The sequence below is a fragment of the Corylus avellana genome, chromosome ca7 (genome assembly GCF_901000735.1).
Source record: "Corylus avellana chromosome ca7, CavTom2PMs-1.0".
Lineage (NCBI taxonomy): Eukaryota > Viridiplantae > Streptophyta > Magnoliopsida > Fagales > Betulaceae > Corylus > Corylus avellana.
In genome coordinates this window covers 6764117-6784257 of record NC_081547.1, presented here as the reverse complement: position 1 = coordinate 6784257, position 20141 = coordinate 6764117, and the positions used below count along the sequence as shown (strand labels likewise).

Sequence of the window (20141 nt, the reverse complement as noted above, 5' to 3'; positions counted from 1 at the left end):
TTGGCTTCTGGTTGGTGAGCGTGACGTGGATGGATTTGGGCCACTGTTTTTGATTTTTTTGCTTTCTGAGATAAGTGGTGGTGGTGATGAGATTGTCTTCTTGGGGCCCACCGGAGGGACACGTGGTGGGGAAGCGTGGGTTTTGGCCTTTCGAGGGAGGATATTTTTCCTCCTGCCGAGAGTGCCACGACAGCGTTGCGAGACAGCGCGATCGTTATCTTGTGGTTGAAAGATTGACACGTGGAAACTCTTAGGGATCTTTGGTTTGTTTCTTCTTTATGCCTTTCAATTTGTAGCATTATTATATTATATATATATATATATATGATATGCCAAGACTTTTTTTCTTCTTCTTATTTTTTGCTTTTCTTTCTATCGGTGCGTTCGCGTGTAATCCGTTTAGCTTTCGCCTCTTTTTTTATCTTTTTTTTTTTTTTAGGTCCTTTGGCTTATTTTTGACTCCCAATTTAATCTTGAATTCCTATATTACCATTTTTTTTTTAGAAATAATAAAAAGTGTTCTTCATTTTATCTTTTACTTATAAAAAAAATGATTAGGAAAATGATACATAACATAAATTTTGTTTTTATTTTTTAGCCAAGATTGATTTAAAAATAAATTAATAATGTTCCATTAACATAATAAAATAGGGACAAAGTTTTCTTTCGTACCGGGTTGGAGGAGTTTCTTTCAACTTAGTTTATAAAAGTGACATGTGTATTTTGAACATGTGAGATGCACATATTTTTTTAGTAATAAGAATAAAGTTAAAATAAATTTTATTAAAAATTAATGTCCATCTCACATGTTAATAATAAAAAAAAAGTCACATATCACTTTTATAAACTAAATTAAAAGAAATTCTTTCAACCTAATTTGAAGAAAAATTTTATCCATAAAATAATAATATAATATATTATCATTAATCTATGTCTATCTGTCTAGGTAGTTAATTGGCTATTGATCGCATGGGCCCCCTGTGTTCCCAAGTTAAAGCCATTATTGCTTGCACAGCCAGAAAAACAAGCATTCTGAAAAGACAAAAAAATAGTAAATAAAATGGTTATGCTGTTCTTAATCATCACGAGTCAAATACACGCCACCCTTAATTCTTGTTTCAATCTACGCAATCATTTCAAAATCAAGTATATATCTTAAAAGTAAAACTGAAGAGTTTTAATTTGGTCCGGATGAGCCTTAAAACGCAACATTTACAGCATCTAATCAAAAGCTTACACATTAGCAAAAATTAAAAAAATGTACAAACTCAAGAAGAAATACAATACACTGAATTTTTTCTTTCTTCTTCTCTCTTCTTCACCGGATCTTCCTCTCTTCCTCTGGTTCACCGAAAATTTTCTTTCCTCCTCTCTCTCCCACTTTCTCTTCTTCTCTCTTCTTCCCCTTTCTCTCCCACAGTGGTCACCTTTCTCCAGCTCTGGTTTCCGGCCTTTATTGTAATAAAATCCCTAAAGAGTTAACCTTCCCCTTTTAAGTTTTAGTCTTGAATCTAAAATCGAGTTTTGATGCATTAAAAGCATAATTTGGGCATTAGAAGCAGATTTTGGGCGAATTTGAGGTGGGTTAGACCCGTGGGTCTCGTCGTGGCGTGTGTCTTTTTGGGTTTGCCAGGTATTTCTCATTTTGATTTGGTATGGGTGAGCTCATTTTCATTTTTTGCATGTTTGTTAAATGGATGATGTGGCAAATGGTAATTGAATGCTGTAAAAGGCGTGGTTTGCAGAGCGACCGGACCACAGGGGCTCTCAAAATTGAATGTATATAATCATAATCATAGGTTTAAGAATAATAAGAAGCAAACCTTAATTTACTGAATTACTTTTATAGATTACAATTCAAATGAATTAAGTGTAAAATTTAGTCATTTTTATTAGGGTTGTACACCGACTTCGACAGAGTCAAAAAGACCTTTTTTCTTTTGTCGTTTTTAGAGTTGGAAACATTTGAAAAAACCTTTAACACACCTCTAATAAAGACGATTTTCAAGATGCTTATACTTCTGAAAAGTAAGAGTCAGTCAGAATAACCAAAAATGATCACGGGTTAGATCAAGATTGAGACAAAGATGCCTTATTTTTGTCAAAAATAAAGACGTGAAGACCAAAGGATCAATGCGATGCTTAGAGACTAATTTCATGAAAGGATTTCAAAGAAACTCAAGGAAGATGAATCTTGCAATTGATTTGTTTAAATATAAAACTAGAAGGGCTGGTAGGACTTCATTGGAAATCCACCTGAGTTTTCAATTTGATTTAAGTCGAAAATTCAAAATTTCATCCAACTTGTTTTTGTCATAAACCAACCTACATGGATCGAAAACAGGCCAGTGTTGGGTCGAATTATCAAGTGGGCAGGTTTTTGCCCATCTCTAAAATCTACTACTTCCCCATTCTTTAACTCAACAAAAAATTTCACTTGAATTGAGTGAAGCAATTATATTATTTGTCTTGTATCAATTTATTGGTCTACTTATAAATGGCCTTTCTAAGTAAAACAATTTAATATTCCAGTTAAAGATAAACATAAAACAAAGTGATATTCGTATCACTAGGAGACTTTCATTGTCTATGCATGAGTAATATCGCTAAAGGCTCAACTTTTTTGTCCAACAAAAGTTAAACTTTTGCCTTATTTTTTTTTTCTAAAAAAAACAAAATAAAAAATGGAAAAAATGTCTGAAGTAACCCTATCTATTTTTTACCTTTCTTTTATTTAGTATTTTTTTAAAAATGAAAAATAGTATTTTTCTTCATAATAATGACATTTTCTTTTAAAAAAAAAATGACATTATTAGGAAAAAAAATACCATTTTTCATTTTTTTGAAAATACCAAATAAAAGAAAGACAAAAAATAGATAGGGTTGCTTCAGACATTTTTTCCATTTTTTATTTTATTTTATTTTATTTATTTATTATTATTATTATTATTTTTTTTAAAAAAAAAAAGCAAAAGTTAGACTTTTGTTTGGCAAAAAAGTTGGGTTCCTATCATCCCTATCTCTGAAATGGCCAGCAAAAGCACTTATTGATGGCCCATACCCAACTTAAAAGTTTGGCAGAGGTCAAATCATATTCATCAAAAAATTCAACTTTCAACATTCTTACTTTTTATAATATATCAATTATTTTTTACTACTATTTGAATAAAAAAATTACTATAATACAATTTTTTTTTTTTTTTTCATACAAAACATTCTCACTTTTTTCCACGTCAATCAATTTTTACTTAAAAAAAATGCCAAGAAAAGGTCATCTACCCAAAAAGGCAGACACATGGCTTTCTTTTACCTAGACATGTGACTCATATTTCGAGATTCATTAACACACGTGCAGAGGGATGAAGCCAGGAAATTTTTTAGGACAAGGCCAACAAATTTTTTTTTTTCTTCGGTTCTTTTAATTTTTTATTTAAAAAAAAATATTTTGCTTGTTTTTTATTAACTAAAGACTACTCCAAACTATAATTATCGAATAAAAAATTTAAAACTATTGCAATTTACAATTAAATAACTATACTTATTAAATAATAATTAAATAACTATAATTCTCACGGTCCCCACTTGCCTTGGTGCGCCAATTCTCACACTTAAATTTTCATGCCCCCACACACAATGCATGTCAAGTTTGGCAAGAGATAAGAAAATTGAAACTTGAAAAAAATAAACAATAAAAAGTCATTGCCTACTCTTGTCTCTTGTTATTTGTGTGCCCATTTACTCTCATTTACCAAACCACAAAACAAGGGAATCGCGGTCTCTTTTCTCTGATCCTAGAAAATTTTGAAATTCAAGTTTTGCATGGGTAAAACAAAAAAATTAATGGGTATAGTCCAAAAATTTTAAGAACAGGGCCAGAAAATTTAAAAATAGGGACAACATTCCTTTTTTTTCCTTTTGATCATTTTTTTTTCTAGAATATTATGGAGTGGATCGTACCTATAATCGCATATTCAACTACATTAAACGATTATCACTTCTAAATATTTTTATTCACCCCTTAAGTGGGTGACTACTAACAGCTAACCGCGTGGTTATTAAAGGCAAAATTGTACCACTAACCGTCTATTAGGTGATGAGCCTTTTGAGCCTATTTTAATGTTTTTAACTTTCTTTATGCCTCTTTTTATGGCCTATTTTAAACGATTTTTGAAACTGTTTTATGCATGTTTTAGTGTGTTGCTTTAGTGTTTTAGATGAAATCTATATCTTTGATTCTACATTCCAACTTAAAAATAACAAAGAAAATACGAACACCCCATGGTAGGTTAATCCTTTCCTGCGTCTCTTGATATAAGGAACTCATTCTTATCATGGACTGCAAATCTTAATGGTAGGAAAATGCTATAATAGAGACAAGCCACACAAAAGGAATTGGTTTATGTAGAAGCAATCAAACTCACACAGACAATCGCCAAAAATTAAAGAAAATATTTCTTATCTTGGACTGCAAATCTTAATTGTAAGGAAATGATGTCATAGAGACAAGCCACACAAAAGGAATTGGTTTGATAACAACAAATTGATGTTTGCATTGTTGGAAGCATACATTCTTTTCAGTAACAAGGTTATGTCGAAGCAATCAAACTCACACATACAATCACCAAAAATTAAAGAAAATCTTTCTTATCTTGGACTGCAAATCTTAAGTGTAAGGAAATGATGTCATAGAGACAAGCCACACAAAAGGAATTGGTTTAATAACAACAAATTGATGTGTGCATTGTTGGAAGCATACATTCTTTTCAGTATCAAGGTTATGTAGAAGCAATCAAACTCACACAGACAATCACCAAAAAATAAAGAAAATCATTCACACTTGATGCCAACATCATGTCATCATCTACAGCCAACCTATCTAACACAAAAAGATTCTCAGCACTTTGTTTATTCAGCTAAATTTCTAGAACCATGTTGGGGAGATAAACGGTTTGGAAGTTTTTAAAAAGAGTACATTATATATATATATATACACCACTCTAGCCAAAAGCCTAAGTTAATAGGCTTTGGTCCACTTAGGTATATTAACTATTCTTTCTCTTCATACTTTCTCAATGTGGGGCTCAATACTCATAAGTGCACTCACAACAAACTGTAGTATAAGTAACAAGCACTGATTACAGTCCATGTTTAAGATCAAGTTAATCCTAAACTTTATCCTAGTTTTTGTCTAATTTTAAGAATGCCAAATTGAACAACAAAGAATTTAGACTACTATTTTGGTCATTTGTAGGAAAAGTTGAGCAGCTGAGATTCATTTAACCTCACAAACAAAAATCAAGAATTTTGAAATCAATATCAGGTAGCACTAACTGTTCTGTTATGTGATGCATCTATGGTCCATCGGCAATTAAAACTTCAAGAGTGAGATAATCCTGCCTAAACTAATTAAGTCATTAAATATGGAAAATAGTCATGATTTGAATACGTTTGCCTTTTTAAGTTTGAAGGTTGAACTAAACCAATAACCAGTAGACTCATATAAATATAATAACAACTAGCGATACTCACATTTCTGTGACACTATCTACATACTAGGCCAAAAGTCCACTTCAAACATTGAAACTGCCGTTAAGTAGCACATAAGAAAAAAGTTGCCGAAAAAAAAAAGGGATGCATTGAGCTCAGAATCAGTGGCAGTCCAGTAACCAAACCATCAACTGACAACATGATATCCCATACACCACTAGTCAAGCTAGTTCGGGGGCTAAAATTCACTTAAATAGACCAACCACTATCACCAGAATAACCCATTGGCATCGCCAATGTGAAGATGACATACAACAAAACTTTAAAGAGTATCGAAACTTTGAATTTTGTGCGCATTTGGAAACTTACCTGTCCTGCCTAAAAATCTCACCGACAAAGGGTGCTCCAAACTATCTGATTTCTATCAGAAGAATCCTCAATATAGCATGTATGCAGCAAGCAAAACTTCAGTTAGGGCTTGGTCCTTTCCACGCCTTCTCTAACTACTATTGTTCTACCAAGGAACTCCTACAAGTGAGATGAAGTATGTAAGATACATTTACACACATCCAAAAAAGCAAAAAGAGATGAAGTAGGTAAGAGAGACACAAAATGACATGAAAAATGAAACAGGATTCAGTCGTGGTCGAAGAGGACTCAACTGTTCCATTTAAAGATATAGCTGCATCACGTTCTGCAGCTGAAGAAAAGGAGAGAAACCCATAACAACGGTTTTTTCCTGCTTTTTGATCATGCAACACTCTTGCGCTAAGCAAAGTCCCAAATTGGCTAAAATGATCCCTCAAATATTCAGGTTTAACATCTCGGGGAAGATTGCCCACATATAACTTGTGAGGACTTTCATATACTATCTCTTTCTTGGGCGCTGAATTCAATGCCTCAGGATTCCTCCTCCTAGGATTCATATCAACCGAAAATCTAACCCGCATTTCTCGGCCGCCGATATCCTTCACATAAAAGGAGTGATCAATTTCAAAGGAAATACAAAGAGAAGAATGAAATCAATATAGAGTAACTAGTTCCAATTCACACTGACAGATCCATCCAACGCAGCAATTGCAAGTTTTGCTTCATTTACTGAACTCATTGTCACAAAACCGCATCCCCGACTTACACCGGTCTCAGCATTCCGAGAAATCTGCAACCAAATCAAATCAGCACTGCGTAAAATATCCAGTGCATTTCCATGCCTCCTATTCTCTGAAATGAATTTTCTTTCTTCTTTTTTTTAAGCAATAGACATCTCACTTATCTCCAAATTCTCAACTAATTCAACATTAAAGATCATTTACTCTGAATTTTAGCTGAACTGCTAAGAAATTACTAAGAAAAATCATCCTCTCCATGCATCAGGGCCAATTTTTCCGAATTTCTGCTGAATTATTCCAAGTATTTATGTATTTGTCTAACCTAAAGTCTACTTTAAATTATAGTATGAACCAATTGATATGTATTGAGAGGATAATGTTGATAAAACAAAATCAACTCAACAAGATAATGATGCAATCGGATATAGAAGATCAAGATAATCCATATATAAATAATACACAAAAGCCTCAATCAAGGCAGAGAGGAAATTTCCTCAAATCATCTTTCATTATCTGTTCACACAGTATGAAGCAAGTCGTACCTCGACAGACAGTACAGTTCCAAAAGGCTTAAGCATTTCAAGCAGCTCTACAATGCCGCAACTCGTGGGGAGATTACACACGTAGAGCTCACACGGTCTGGTCCGCTTCTTCCATTCCTGCACCAAGACGTCGTCGTTCTCGTAGTCCACATTACCATTACTTCCCTTCGCGACCACTGTTTCGGCTTCGCTTACAACGCCCAAAACTCCCGAAACCCTAGCTCTGGCAATAGGCTCCAACGCCGAAGAGCACGAGATCCTCGGGTAGCCGAACTCGTTGGAGGAAGGGAAAAAAGAGCACGAACACGAACACGAAACGAACCGTTTCACTGTGCCGCCACCAGCTCCGGCTCTGTTGGAAACGAAAGACGTAGAGGATGAGGGGGTTAATAAACCAACGATGCAAGTGCTCGCCATGGCTTTGTCACAGTGATACCCAGCCGTTCAATTTGGATCAGATTAGCAAATACAGAGAGTAGCACTATTGTAGTTTTTTTAACCGGGTCGGAGCTCCAAAACACAAGCGGGTCGATATAAATAGCACAATTTTCTTCGAGCTCTCTAACCGAAACACCAGCGTTGTGGTGGTTTCCTAAGAAGAGAGACAGGGAGATCTCGAGGAAATGGGGTCAGCGCCGAACGGATCGACCGGTGCCGTTATCGAATCGGACGACGACGACGTAACGAACTCCTCGATGTCGATGAATTTCGGGTCTGTGGAGGCGCTGGAGCGCATTCGGAGCCTCACGGACGTCGGGACCATGACCCGGCTCCTCCACGAGTGCATAGCCTACCAGCGGGCCATGGACCTGGACCTGGACAACCTCCTCTCGCAGCGCTCTGACCTCGACAAGCAGCTTGTCCACCTCCAGAAGTCCGCCGAGGTTCTCGACATCGTGGCCGCGGACGCCGAGCACATGCTGGCCAACGTGTCGTCCACCTGTGACCTAGCCGACCAGGTCAGCCGCAAGGTCCGCGAGCTTGACCTTGCGCAGTCCCGCGTCAACTCCACCCTCCTCCGCATTGACGCCATCGTCGACCGCTCCAACTGCATCGACGGCGTCAGGAAGGCCCTAGAGACCGAGGACTTCGAGTCGGCCGCCAAGTACGTCCAGACCTTCCTCCAGATCGATGCCAAGTACAAGGACTCCGGATCCGATCAGAGGGACCAGATGTTCGCCGCCAAGCACCAACTAGAAGGCATCGTGCGCAAGAAGCTGTCGGCAGCCGTGGATCAACGCGACCACAAGACGATCTTGCGCTTCATACAGATCTATTCGCCGCTGGGATTGGAGGAAGAGGGACTGCAGGTCTACGTTGGTTACCTGAAGAAGGTGATCGCAATGAGGGCGAGGCTGGAGTTCGAGCACATGGTGGAGTTAATGGAGCAAAAAAGCAAGAATCATAACGACCAGAGCAGCCAAGTGAATTTCATCGCCTGCTTGACGAATCTGTTCAAGGACGTAGTCTTAGCAATCGAAGAGAACGACGAAATTCTGAGAGGTCTCTGCGGCGAGGACGGGATCGTTTACGGGATTTGTGAGCTGCAGGAGGAGTGCGACTCGCGAGGTTCGTTGATCGTGAAGAAGTACATGGAGTTCCGGAAGTTGGGCCGCTTGTCGTCGGAGATCAATGCGCAAAACAAGAATTTGCTCGCTGTGGGAGGAGGATCAGAAGGTCCGGACCCGAGGGAGATCGAATTGTACTTGGAAGAGATACTATCCTTGATGCAATTGGGCGAGGATTATACCCAATTCATGGTGTCGAAGATTAAGGGCCTGAGCTCCGTTGATCCAGAGTTGCTTCCGCGGGCCACAAAGGCCTTCAGGAGTGGAAGTCTTAGCAAGGTTCTGCAAGAGATTACCGGGTTCTACGTGATTCTGGAGGGCTTCTTTATGGTGGAGAATGTGAGGAAGGCAATCAGGATCGACGAGCACGTGCCGGACAGCTTGACCACTTCCATGGTCGACGACGTCTTCTATGTTTTGCAGAGTTGCTTGCGGAGGGCCATATCCACATCCAATATCAGCTCCGTGGTGGCGGTGTTGAGCGGTGCGAGTAGTTTGTTGAGCAACGAGTATCATGAAGCTTTGCAGCAGAAGCTGAGAGAGCCCAACCTCGGCGCCAGGCTGTTCTTGGGTGGTGTCGGCGTGCAGAAGACCGGCACAGAGATCGCTACGGCTTTGAATAACATGGATGTTAGCAGCGAGTATGTTCTGAAGCTTAAACACGAGATCGAAGAACAATGTGCTGAGGTGAGTGGCATACTCAGTTACCTTGTGGTTTTGTTTGAACGATTGAAAAAGGACTATTCTTTTACTCTATGCCTCGTCTTTCTCAACTTGATTGCATATCACCTTTCGCACCCATGGAATTCCAGTTGCTCTCCCTGTACAATGGGATATTTTCTGTAATATATCAGTAGAAGAAACAAATTAGATGGTAGAAAAAGAGATGAATCAAAGATTTAGGAAATTCAGTCTTGTTTTGGCACAACGGAGCAATATTTTACTAATTTACTACATGATTTGCACATCCAAATGATAACCTTCATGAACATGTCTGGAGCTGTAATCAAACATTGAACAGTTCGAAATTTACAAACAAGGCTAGATATTATTTTGATCATAAAAAAATAATGATTTTCCTTTCTTTTTCTTTTTTTTGCCAAAACTGTGACAATCAGTTGAACTAGAACTTGATGCATTCTATACCTGCAATGTCTGGCATGGGATGAGTTCAGGTGTATATTGCTGTCTTATGAGAGCAATTGTTTCATTGCTCCATGGTAATCATTCAGGTTTCCTGTTAAATGTCATCCTTTTTTTCTTTATATTGGACGGATGACATATCATAGGAGAAATATTCTAGATGATTCTACTGATAGGTAATCAGACCCCAAGGGAAAATTCTTTATATTATACTTCTCTCATGCTTCCTTCTTGACATTTTTATATATTTATGTGATAGTCATGACTCATTATCCAGTGTGACCATACACCTGATTAGCTTCTTAACTTGTTGGTATAAATTATTCCTGTTTCATGCATTATAGACTTGAATCATTCCTTTCAGATATTCCCTGCACCAGCTGATAGAGAAAAAGTGAAATCGTGTTTGTCTGAATTGAGTGATATGTGCAACACTTTCAAGCAAGCTCTGAATGCTGGTATGGAACAGCTTGTGGCAACTGTAACACCCCGAATCCGTCCGGTATTAGATACTGTAGCAACGATCAGCTATGAGTTGTCAGAGGCTGAATATGCAGATAATGAGGTGAATGACCCGTGGGTGCAGAGACTTCTTCATGCTGTTGAGACTAATGTGGCATGGCTTCAGCCATTAATGACTGCCAACAACTATGACTCATTTGTTCATTTGGTCATTGACTTCATTGTTAAGAGGCTGGAAGTGATAATGATGCAGAAAAGGTTCAGTCAACTTGGAGGCCTTCAACTCGACAGAGATGCAAGGGCATTGGTAAGCCACTTTTCTGGCATGACTCAGAGGACTGTTAGGGATAAGTTCGCCCGTCTTACTCAAATGGCAACAATCCTCAACTTGGAGAAGGTCTCTGAGATTCTTGATTTCTGGGGTGAGAACTCAGGACCTATGACCTGGAGATTAACCCCAGCTGAGGTTAGGCGAGTGTTGGGTCTCAGGGTTGATTTCAAACCTGAAGCAATTGGTGCTCTTAAGTTGTAATTCTCATCTGTCTAGTCCCCACTCTCCCTTCTTATTCTTTTATTCTTCGGGCATGTTTGGTACGCTGAATGTCCATTCCATTAAGAAATTGAATAGCAATTATTGAGAAAGGAAGAAGGTAAAATAGAATAGATATTCCTATTCCTATTCCTAAGTTTGGTTGTAATGGTTGTAATGTTAAAATAGAACACGGAATATGTATTACTTTGTTTGTTACACTGCAATACATTGGTAAATGAAATCATATTATAACCAAATTTCTTAAAATAGCCTTATAATACAATTTTAACTACTATTTTTAATGAATTCATATTATAATTTTTTTTTTTTTTTTAATTTATTTATTTATGCCCAAAGATTTCTAACCTATTATGTGGTATCTGTCTTCTTGCACACACGCTACATATTTTTAGTGGAAATTCACCCACACCATTTACTGTGGGCCGCTATAACCAATTTGGCTTGACAGTTTTTCTCGATTACCTTTTCCGCCTTCATTCAAGGATTCCCTTCAAAGCTGTCAATATTAGATTTTCTTTTTAGTCTTTTGTATTTTGAATTCTATAAGTTTCAATATTTTATATTTGTGATATTTGTTTGTATTTGTTCTTACTCGCTAAGAAGAAGATCAGCATGAGAATAAAAGCATGCTGTTTGTATTCTTCAGTGAGACTGGTTCTTAGTTCTTACCTTTCTTTGATGGGACTGATTGTGATCTGAGTGTGAGTTTAATAACACCTACTCTTTGCCTTTTTGGCTTCGTCTGCGAGTAGTGGCGTGAAGAGGAGCCCTTGATTGTTCTTGAAATTGGTCCCGTCTATCCAATCCTATCTCAAGTTACCATTAAAAAGAGTTGTATACAATATGCAGGAAAAATGTAAAATGTTCCTTCTTATCAATAAAGATCGATAACAAAAACAGTAGTATTCATTTCGGGTGTCGTTTTCTCCTCAACTCATACTCTTTTTTTTTCTTTTTTTTTTTCTAGAGACCCTTTCTCTGCCAGACACCACCCCCTCAAATTCTAAAGTCTCCGCTACTTCCAATGACTACCCCTGCCCCACACGTGCTCATCACATGCCGCCCTAGCATGCATGTGATGCACGTGCCACCGCTACCACTACATTTTTGCTTGCACAGTGAATCCTTAGCTTCTCCTCTCCTTCCTCATTAGATCTCTATAGATAGTACACTCTTGTTGCCTATGCAGAGTCCCAGATCCTGTTGTAGATACATATATGGTATCCACCAAGCCTACTTCGACAAGTACCTCTCTCACCGGACGCAATGGTGGTGCTCCTCTTTGGTGGCTTCGGTTCAGCCACCACCCATGCTCATCTTCCTGATGTTGTCTTCAAGGCTATTTGTTGTTGCAGTATGTGCTATTTCTGACAGATCCGTTTCTAGACTACCCTTTAAATGACAATTTAAAGTGTCCCCTCTCTTGGCTTGTAGACCCTAGGTAGGGTGTCAATTGGTTATTGGGTCTACTAACCGTAACCGCTAACCACCTTTTTATATAATATATTTTTATAATTATAATTATAAAAATATATTATATTATAATTATAAAAATATTTATACATATAACATAATCACTTCATCATTAAATCACAATTTTTTTTAAAAATAATTAAATCACAATTTGAGTATTAATATATTATCACTATAATTTATATGATTATATCATATAATCACTTGATCATTAAATCACAATTTTTTTAAAAAAATAATTAAATCACAATTTGAGTATTAATATATTATCACTATAATTTATATGATTATATCACATGAGATTGATTATTAAATCATTTGATTATATAATAATAAATTATACATATATAATATGACATAACTCATAAGTATACTAATTCATACTAATACAACAATTAAATATCTAGAGACTTATTTCCAATGTATGTTATAAACTTATAAGTCTATATATGTTATAAGTCTATATAAGTCTACATATGCATATGAATAATATAAATGTATAATATCAATACTTAATCATATGATTCAATGACAATTCAAATACTTTATTCAAGACTTCAAGTGAATCATATTATTAATGTAAAAGGATGATATGATTCGTATAATATCAAATTAAGTATTTGACATTGGATTAAACAATGACTAATGTGTTACTTATAAACAAAATTTAAGTATTAATGTATTATCATTATAATTTTAGTAATTTATATATTATCACTATAATTGATATGATTATATCACATGATGACTTGATCATTATATCATATGATTATTAAGTTCAATTCAAAGAAAAAAGATTATAAGTAAATATGATAATAATTTAAATAATTAATCATATGATATAATTTAATGAGATTATATGATTATATAATATCAAATTAAGTAATTGACATTAGATTCAACAATGTGTTACTTATAATCACAATTGAAATATTAAGGTATTTTTTGAACATTTTTTAGAAAAAGAAATTTAACCATTTTTGAAAAAAAAAAAAAAGAAAATTAACCATTTTTTGAACAATTTTGAATTTTTTGAACCATTTGTAACAATTTTATACATTATAATCACAATTTACGGTAAGTAAAAACTTAACAATTTGAATTTAAATCATATATCATGAATCGTGATAATAAGAACATATAATATAAGTATATAAGTTATAACAATTAACATTGACCCATTACCCATATAAATTAGATAATGATACAATCATATAACTATATAAGTATATAAATGTTTACATATAAGATACAATATATATTAATATTGACATTATATACTTGACCCATGTTAAGCATTAACATTTTAACATATTAACTAAATAATACTATATGTAATATGATAATAGTGATTAGTGTGTGTGAGTGTGTGACATAAAGCGTTTTTCGTTGTAATTTAAAAAATACTTAATCTAAAATAAGAAGAAAAAAAAAATACTTGATTGAAAAAAAAACAATTTTTAAAATCGTAATTATTGAAATTGAAATAACAAATTAACCCTAAATAATACTATATAACACAATTTTTATTCCTAATTCCTAAATTTTGAATTTTGAATTTTTTATTGAATTTAATCATAGCTGAATTTGAATTTGATCTATGGTATATAAGTGTAATCGTAGCCGTCCAAAATGTTTTGATGATCTAATAGCCGTTGGATGATATTAATGGAGGACAGCTATCAAGCATTTACTAAGAAGTATGTATATGGTGTAACAAAGACACCGTAAGCTTGCCTTGTTTGATCTAATCTGACGAGTACTATTAAATGTTGAAAACATATATTTTGGGTCAAATATTTTTTATTTTTCAATATGGGCTCTTTTAATAGCAATTGGGCTTAAGAAGACACTAAAAATACCAAAAAAAAAAAAAATGAAGGTAAAAAAAAGCCTAAAAAGCAAAAAAACCAAAAAAACCAAAAAAAAAAAAAAAATCTCAAAAAGGCCCAAAAGCCCTAAAGAAAGCCCAAAAAGGCCCAAAAAAAAGCCCAATTTTGAAAAAGCGGTTAGCGAGCGGTTATTTATTTCATTAACCGCCAACCGGCGGTTAACAGTTGCGGTTAATGAAATTTACTAACCGCTAAGGCAGTTACGATTAGCGGTTATTACAATAACCGCTAATCGTAACTGCCTTGACACCCCTACTTGTAGATAAAGAACTCAATGGGCTTAATAGATTTCAACATTGTTCTAACTCAACAAAAGCTGTTCCACCCTAGGTTTTTGATTTTGTTTTTATTTATTTTTTATTATTATTATTATTAGGGATAAATGTAAAATTGGTCCATGTAGTTTGCCTAATTTACAAATCACTCCCTGTGGTTTAAAAAATAATTTATAGGTCTCTAGGGTAGGCCAAAATAACGTTTTACTTCCTGAACTCATTTTCCGTTAAATGATTTAACGGAAACCGTTACATTGCCACATCACACCCAATAAAAATAAGACACGTGTTCTTTTTATTTATGCTTTTAAAAAATGACAAATAAGTTTTTCCACGTTATTTTGAGACTCCAACACACACTCCATGTCAAATTAAATAAATATAATCCCTCTATATCCCCTATGCCACCATCGTCTTCATATTCCCCAACGATTCTTGCCGTCTTCTTCATCTTCTGATGGGTGTGATCTTCGATCTGTGAGTTACTCTGAGATTTTTGGGCATTTGCATTTTTGGATTAGTGCATTTTTGGACAGTCTTTCTATGGAAATTCGGATTTGTTTTTGGGCATTAAAGGATATTCAAAAATTGTTTCCAAGCATCGAAAACAATCTATTCATTTCTCTCTGTGTCCTTTTTTTTGGGGAAGAGGAAGACGACGGCATGAAGACCAAGATAAATACAACGGCAAGAATCGTTGGGGAAGATGAAGACGACGACAAGAATCGTAGGGGAAGATAAAGATAACGGCAGCACAGGAGATATAGAGTGATTATGTTTATTTGATTTGACGTGGAGTGTGTTGGAGTCTCAAATGACGTGAAAAACTTATTTGTCATTTTTTAAGAGCATAAATAAAAAAAAAAAATTAAAAAAAAACACGTATTTTATTTTTATTAGTGTGATGTGGCAATGTAACGGTTTTCGTTAAGTCATTTAACCGAAAATGAATTCAAGGAGTAAAATGTTATTTTGGCCTATCTTGAGAACTTATAAATTATTTTTTAAATCACTTTTTTAATAAGATAAGTGAAGAATTTTTTTTTTTTTTTTAATTGTAAATAAATGAATTTGATTTTTTTAGGATAAGCGAGAATAAATATTTGGCAAACAGGGCCTAATATTCTCTATATTCATCTGTCAATCTGTCAGTGACTCAGTATCCTAGTTAAACAATTAAAAGCCAGAAAACTCTGGTTGAATCCTATGGCACCACTCGCCAGTCTCTTGAGGGATCATGATAGCAGGCCACACATATTTCTTATTTATATTGTATAGAACTAGAATACAGGTGGCAACAGTTTGGAAGGGGCCTAAGAGACATTAACTTCTGCTGGATAGGAAATGCTGGATAACTTTTATGTTGGAAATTCGTAGTGGATCCAAATATTAATAGAGACGTTGGATGACGATGTGGATAAAATAAAACTATGAATAAATTAGGAGTGCCAATATGTGTTACTCAGAAGCACATCCAACTTTGGTCCATGTGGTGGTCCGCATGGTATATAACAAACGGATCTTCACCCACACAGTCCTGATCAACATAATGCTCCAGAAGCTTTTATCATCCTTTAGACTTCATACAGGTTAAAAAAATAAAAAATAAAAACACCAACTAAAACAAAATAACATATAAACGGGACCCTGATGTGCAAAATTTGAGAACATAATGCAACCTAAAGAGGAAATCCTGCTTACAATAGAAAAGCTGACACATTATCATAAGTTGAGTAGAGGTAAATATAAACCACGCATCCAAGAACTGAAAAGTCACAAGTAGAGATTGAAAAGTTACACATGAGCAGTGCCTTCGGTGAATTTGGGATCCTCACATCTATATCGCCCATCAGGTCCAATTCCAAAACCTTTTGGATCTGCAAACACATTCTCCAATAGCTGACTGCGACCTGGATGAGGGCTCTCATCTGCAAACTCAACAGCTTCCTCAACCACCTCATCTATCTTCTTCTCTATGGCCTTTAACTCTGCTTCACTCGATAAATTATTCTCAATCATATATTTCTTCAACGCTGTCACAGGATCTCTAGCAGCATAGCGCGCCTTCTCAGCTGCCAAAATAGAACCACAAAGAAATTAGAGGTCATCTCTGGGTAATCATCCAGTTTATATTAACATATAACATGTACTCTGGAAATCAAAAGGCCTAATAGGCTAATATGCAAAAGTAATTCAACATAAACTATAATAGTCTGCAACTCATGACAACCGAAACTATAAGGTTATGTATAGCAAAAAAGAAAACAATGCAAAAGCCACAGGGCCTATATTATCATCAACTCCAAAGGTTTCTTCTTTTCAGGAAAAAAATGTTCTTAATAAAATGATATCAGCTCATGCCCTAAGAATCCAAAAACTCGATCCTCTAACATTTGACTAAAAAAATAAAAATTGCACTTGACATGGTTCTTCTATCAAAGTGAATGACTGCCTATAGCCCATTCAGCTAAAGAACTAGATTCTCTATCTAGCATTTAAACAGCCACACTAAAAATCCTTACATCTGTAATCCAACACAGGTGATTTAATATCAGAATATAGAAAATTTCCAACACAATGTCACATACAACCAAGGATTGGGTGGCATCATTTCTAAAAAAAAACTAAGAAACACAGAAGTCAAACAATGGAAAAGAGTCGATAACTGAAACTAGCTATTAAATCGGAGACTTTGCAAAAGCATAATCACATTCTAGAATAAATGAAAGTAAATATGCTACTCACCAAAAAGGGAAAGCAAATATGAAAAAGAGGAAAACAAAAGTCAAATTCTCACCGGGGTCACGAAGCTCATCAGGATCAGCCAATGAGTGTCCTCTAAACCTATATGTTTCACATTCCACCAACGTCGGCCCTTCTCCTCTCCTAGCCCTTCCAACTGCCTCCTTTGCAACATCCCTAACTTTCAAAACATCCATGCCATCAACATGAACACCGGGCATCCCAAATGCGGGTCCCTTCTTCCAAATCTCTGGATCCGAAGCAGCCCTCAAATGTGACATCCCAATAGCCCATAGGTTGTTCTCCACGACAAACACAATCGGCAATTTCCACAAAGCCGCCATGTTCAAACACTCAAAGAACTGGCCATTGTTACAAGTCCCATCTCCGAAAAATGCCACTGTCACATGATCACAATCTGCCTCTTGCAATACCTCCCTCCTATACTTGCTGGTGAACGCTGCACCCGTGGCCACCGGAATCCCTTCACCAATGAAGGCGAACCCACCAAGCACATTATGCTCTTTCGAGAACATGTGCATCGAACCACCCTGGCCTCGGCAGCATCCGGTGGTCTTTCCAAAGAGCTCACTCATCACGGCACGAGCAGGGACCCCTTTGCTCAGGGCATGTACGTGATCCCGGTATGTACTGACCACAGAATCTTCCTTCTTCAAAAGCTTGATAAACCCAGTTGACACGGCCTCTTGGCCATTGTAGAGGTGAACGAAACCAAACATTTTCCCCCTGTAATACATCTGGGCACACATGTCTTCAAAAGCTCTGCCTAATATCATATCTTCATAGAGCACCAAGCCTTCGTCTTTAGTGATCAGCTGAAGACCCAATTAAGCAAAAGCAAGAAATCAGAGATATTTTTAGTCTCACAAGAAAATACGTGCACGAAAAAGCATTCCAGTAAAAGAGAACGACTCATATGTTAAGCCTATTTAGCTGTTAAAATCTAATGCGAAGGATAGATTACAAAAATTTCTCAAATACTATCAGGTTAAGACACAAATCAGTGTCAGTCAAAAACAAAAACAAAAAAAAATTAAAAAAATAGTAAGGAAAATTCAATAACATGATCTCAGTTCTTTTGGTTCGAAAATATGAAATTAGTCTCCCCCAAATTAATCAAATGGTTCCAATTGGGCATTCTCAGCTAGCGAATACTAATAAAACTCAGCTGGAACCCCTTCAAAACTAATACTTAAAAAATTATTTTCCTTCACTCAGATTGAATTTCATATGATTGCAGCATTGAATTCTCACCAGATTGGTGCTGGATTTGGGCTTCTTCTCCTTGACTACCTCGGATACGGCGACCACAGCGGATCGACGGTGGAGATTAGCCTGATGGGACTTGGCAAGAGAAGTGAAGCGAAGCTTGTTTGTGGATCCGAGAAAGGAGGTGGGCTTGAATGGGTCGAGGAAAGGCTTGTGGTCATTGGATCTGGCGGAGGTGGTGTTCAGATGGAGGGGCTGCACGAACTTGGTCGTCGACGTGAACGACATTATCGTTTCCTTTCCGCTACGAGTTAGGATTTGTTTGAGAGCAGAGAAAATGGAGAGGAAGCCGATGGAAAGTGAGGGAAGATAGTGGGAGAGAGGAGGAGAATAAAAAGGGAAGCGAAGGATTGAAGGGGGCGGAGGAAACGAGGGAGGGAAGTGTGGAAATAACCGCCTGGAGCGTTGCGGAGGATTTTTGTTTGTAATTTTTTTTTTTTTTTTATCTTTTTTTTTCCAACGATGGAAAATATAAAGGGAAAGGGGAAGGGGAAGGCAGTAAGCCAACAAACTCCAACCAACCAACAACTACTACTTGTGTTCTAATTGTGCTCCTGCGAAGCCAACGAAGCCCTACCCAACTGTTGTTTGTGAAGTCAGATATGTCTCTCGGCACATTTGTGAATTGTGACTGCAGTATTTGTCTCTTTACATTTTTTAGGAATGGGAATTTATGTTTGTTTATCGGATTCAGGTCGTATTAAACATAAAAATACTTGCCCTATAATATTGGGAACCAAAATATTAGGTGAATTAGGAGATTTAAGGAATTCAAACATCAACCAACTAGTTAATACATTATATATATATATATATATATATATATATATATATATTCTTTCTAATGATGAGAAATCCTATGAGGCAAAAGGCATGTACTTCGTGTGCCCACTTTTGAAGGGCAAATTTAAGACCGTATGTTGTATATATTGTTCAAATATGTTGGTGTACGGCATAATCAGCAAACTATTTTTTGATACCTATGGGTAAATTTTAAATTGCTAAAAAAGATAGAGGGTGATTGATTGTTTATAAACAGTTTAAATTATTATCCGGGAGTTAAAAAACAGTACTTATTTTGAAGTGGCCTTAAATTTACAATTTGTTTATATATATATATATATATATATAAGTGTTTGTGATCGTGTGGACAGATGATTTTCAGGCTTGGCACTGGGCCACCAGATAGGATCAACGTCGCTATCAATTTTATAATGTGTTTCAATTATATAAATATAAACCATTAACAGCAACTGGGGTCCTTAGCTCAGTGGTAGAGCATTTGACTGCAGATCAAGAGGTCACCGGTTCGAACCCGGTAGGGCCCTTTCTAAGTGTTTTGATTTTATTTTGTGTCTGAGTCACAGTTTTATGTAATTTTCTGCTTGCTTTTTTCGTAGATTTCTTTCAACCCTTTCCCCTTCCTTTCTGTATCCTTTTCTCTACTCATTTGGCACCCATTCCAATAGCTGTTTTGTAGTTCAAAATGACCCCTTTCCCTCTTATTGATTGATATCTTCATCTTCTACGGTTCCCGATGCTTCTCAGATTCATTTTTCTCCTCTTTTACAAATTCGTTAAACTCACTCGCACGTTAAAACTCTA

At 36.1% G+C, this 20141-nt stretch overlaps 3 protein-coding genes and 1 non-coding gene across 4 annotated transcripts; 2 read left to right on the top strand and 2 right to left on the bottom strand.

Annotated features, from left to right (window-relative positions):
- Nucleotides 1-5612: 5612 nt before the first annotated feature.
- Nucleotides 5613-7606, bottom strand: LOC132186359 (28 kDa ribonucleoprotein, chloroplastic). Its single transcript, XM_059600293.1, has 4 exons — nucleotides 7139-7606; nucleotides 6545-6646; nucleotides 6150-6455; nucleotides 5613-6015 (listed from the first exon to the last, which is right to left on the bottom strand). Exons 1-4 carry the CDS (start codon nucleotides 7553-7555, stop codon nucleotides 5959-5961), a joined length of 882 nt encoding a protein of 293 aa, XP_059456276.1. The 5' UTR covers nucleotides 7556-7606; the 3' UTR covers nucleotides 5613-5958.
- Nucleotides 7607-7689: 83 nt separating this feature from the next.
- On the top strand, nucleotides 7690-10942 carry LOC132186358 (conserved oligomeric Golgi complex subunit 4). Its single transcript, XM_059600292.1, has 2 exons — nucleotides 7690-9393; nucleotides 10214-10942. Exons 1-2 carry the CDS (start codon nucleotides 7762-7764, stop codon nucleotides 10841-10843), a joined length of 2262 nt encoding a protein of 753 aa, XP_059456275.1. The 5' UTR covers nucleotides 7690-7761; the 3' UTR covers nucleotides 10844-10942.
- A 5100-nt stretch (nucleotides 10943-16042) lies between these two features.
- Nucleotides 16043-18978, bottom strand: LOC132188266 (pyruvate dehydrogenase E1 component subunit alpha-3, chloroplastic). The gene is made up of 3 exons (XM_059602686.1): nucleotides 18522-18978; nucleotides 17302-18082; nucleotides 16043-16576 (listed from the first exon to the last, which is right to left on the bottom strand). The coding sequence occupies exons 1-3, from the start codon at nucleotides 18762-18764 to the stop codon at nucleotides 16299-16301; spliced, it is 1302 nt and encodes a 433-aa protein (XP_059458669.1). The 5' UTR covers nucleotides 18765-18978; the 3' UTR covers nucleotides 16043-16298.
- An 814-nt stretch (nucleotides 18979-19792) lies between these two features.
- TRNAC-GCA (transfer RNA cysteine (anticodon GCA)) lies at nucleotides 19793-19864 on the top strand. Its single transcript has one exon. It is a non-coding gene; the product is annotated as a tRNA-Cys (tRNA).
- The last annotated feature ends 277 nt before the right edge of the window (nucleotides 19865-20141 follow it).

Bases quoted from the DNA above. Each gene is read 5' to 3' on its own strand.
- LOC132186359 (XM_059600293.1), bottom strand. From the start codon at position 7,555: ATGGCGAGCACTTGCATCGTTGGTTTATTAACCCCCTCATCCTCTACG. The intron at 6,647-7,138 runs GTACGACTTGCT...ATTTGGTTGCAG, and splicing joins GAACTGTACTGTCTGTCGAG to ATTTCTCGGAATGCTGAGAC. The intron at 6,016-6,149 runs GTTGAGTCCTCT...TCTCACTTGTAG, and splicing joins CTATATCTTTAAATGGAACA to GAGTTCCTTGGTAGAACAAT.
- LOC132186358 (XM_059600292.1), top strand. From the start codon at position 7,762: ATGGGGTCAGCGCCGAACGGATCGACCGGTGCCGTTATCGAATCGGAC. The intron at 9,394-10,213 runs GTGAGTGGCATA...CATTCCTTTCAG, and splicing joins TCGAAGAACAATGTGCTGAG to ATATTCCCTGCACCAGCTGA.
- LOC132188266 (XM_059602686.1), bottom strand. From the start codon at position 18,764: ATGTCGTTCACGTCGACGACCAAGTTCGTGCAGCCCCTCCATCTGAAC. The intron at 18,083-18,521 runs GTGAGAATTCAA...TTGGGTCTTCAG, and splicing joins CCAAATCCAGCACCAATCTG to CTGATCACTAAAGACGAAGG. The intron at 16,577-17,301 runs GTGAGAATTTGA...CTATTTTGGCAG, and splicing joins TGATGAGCTTCGTGACCCCG to CTGAGAAGGCGCGCTATGCT.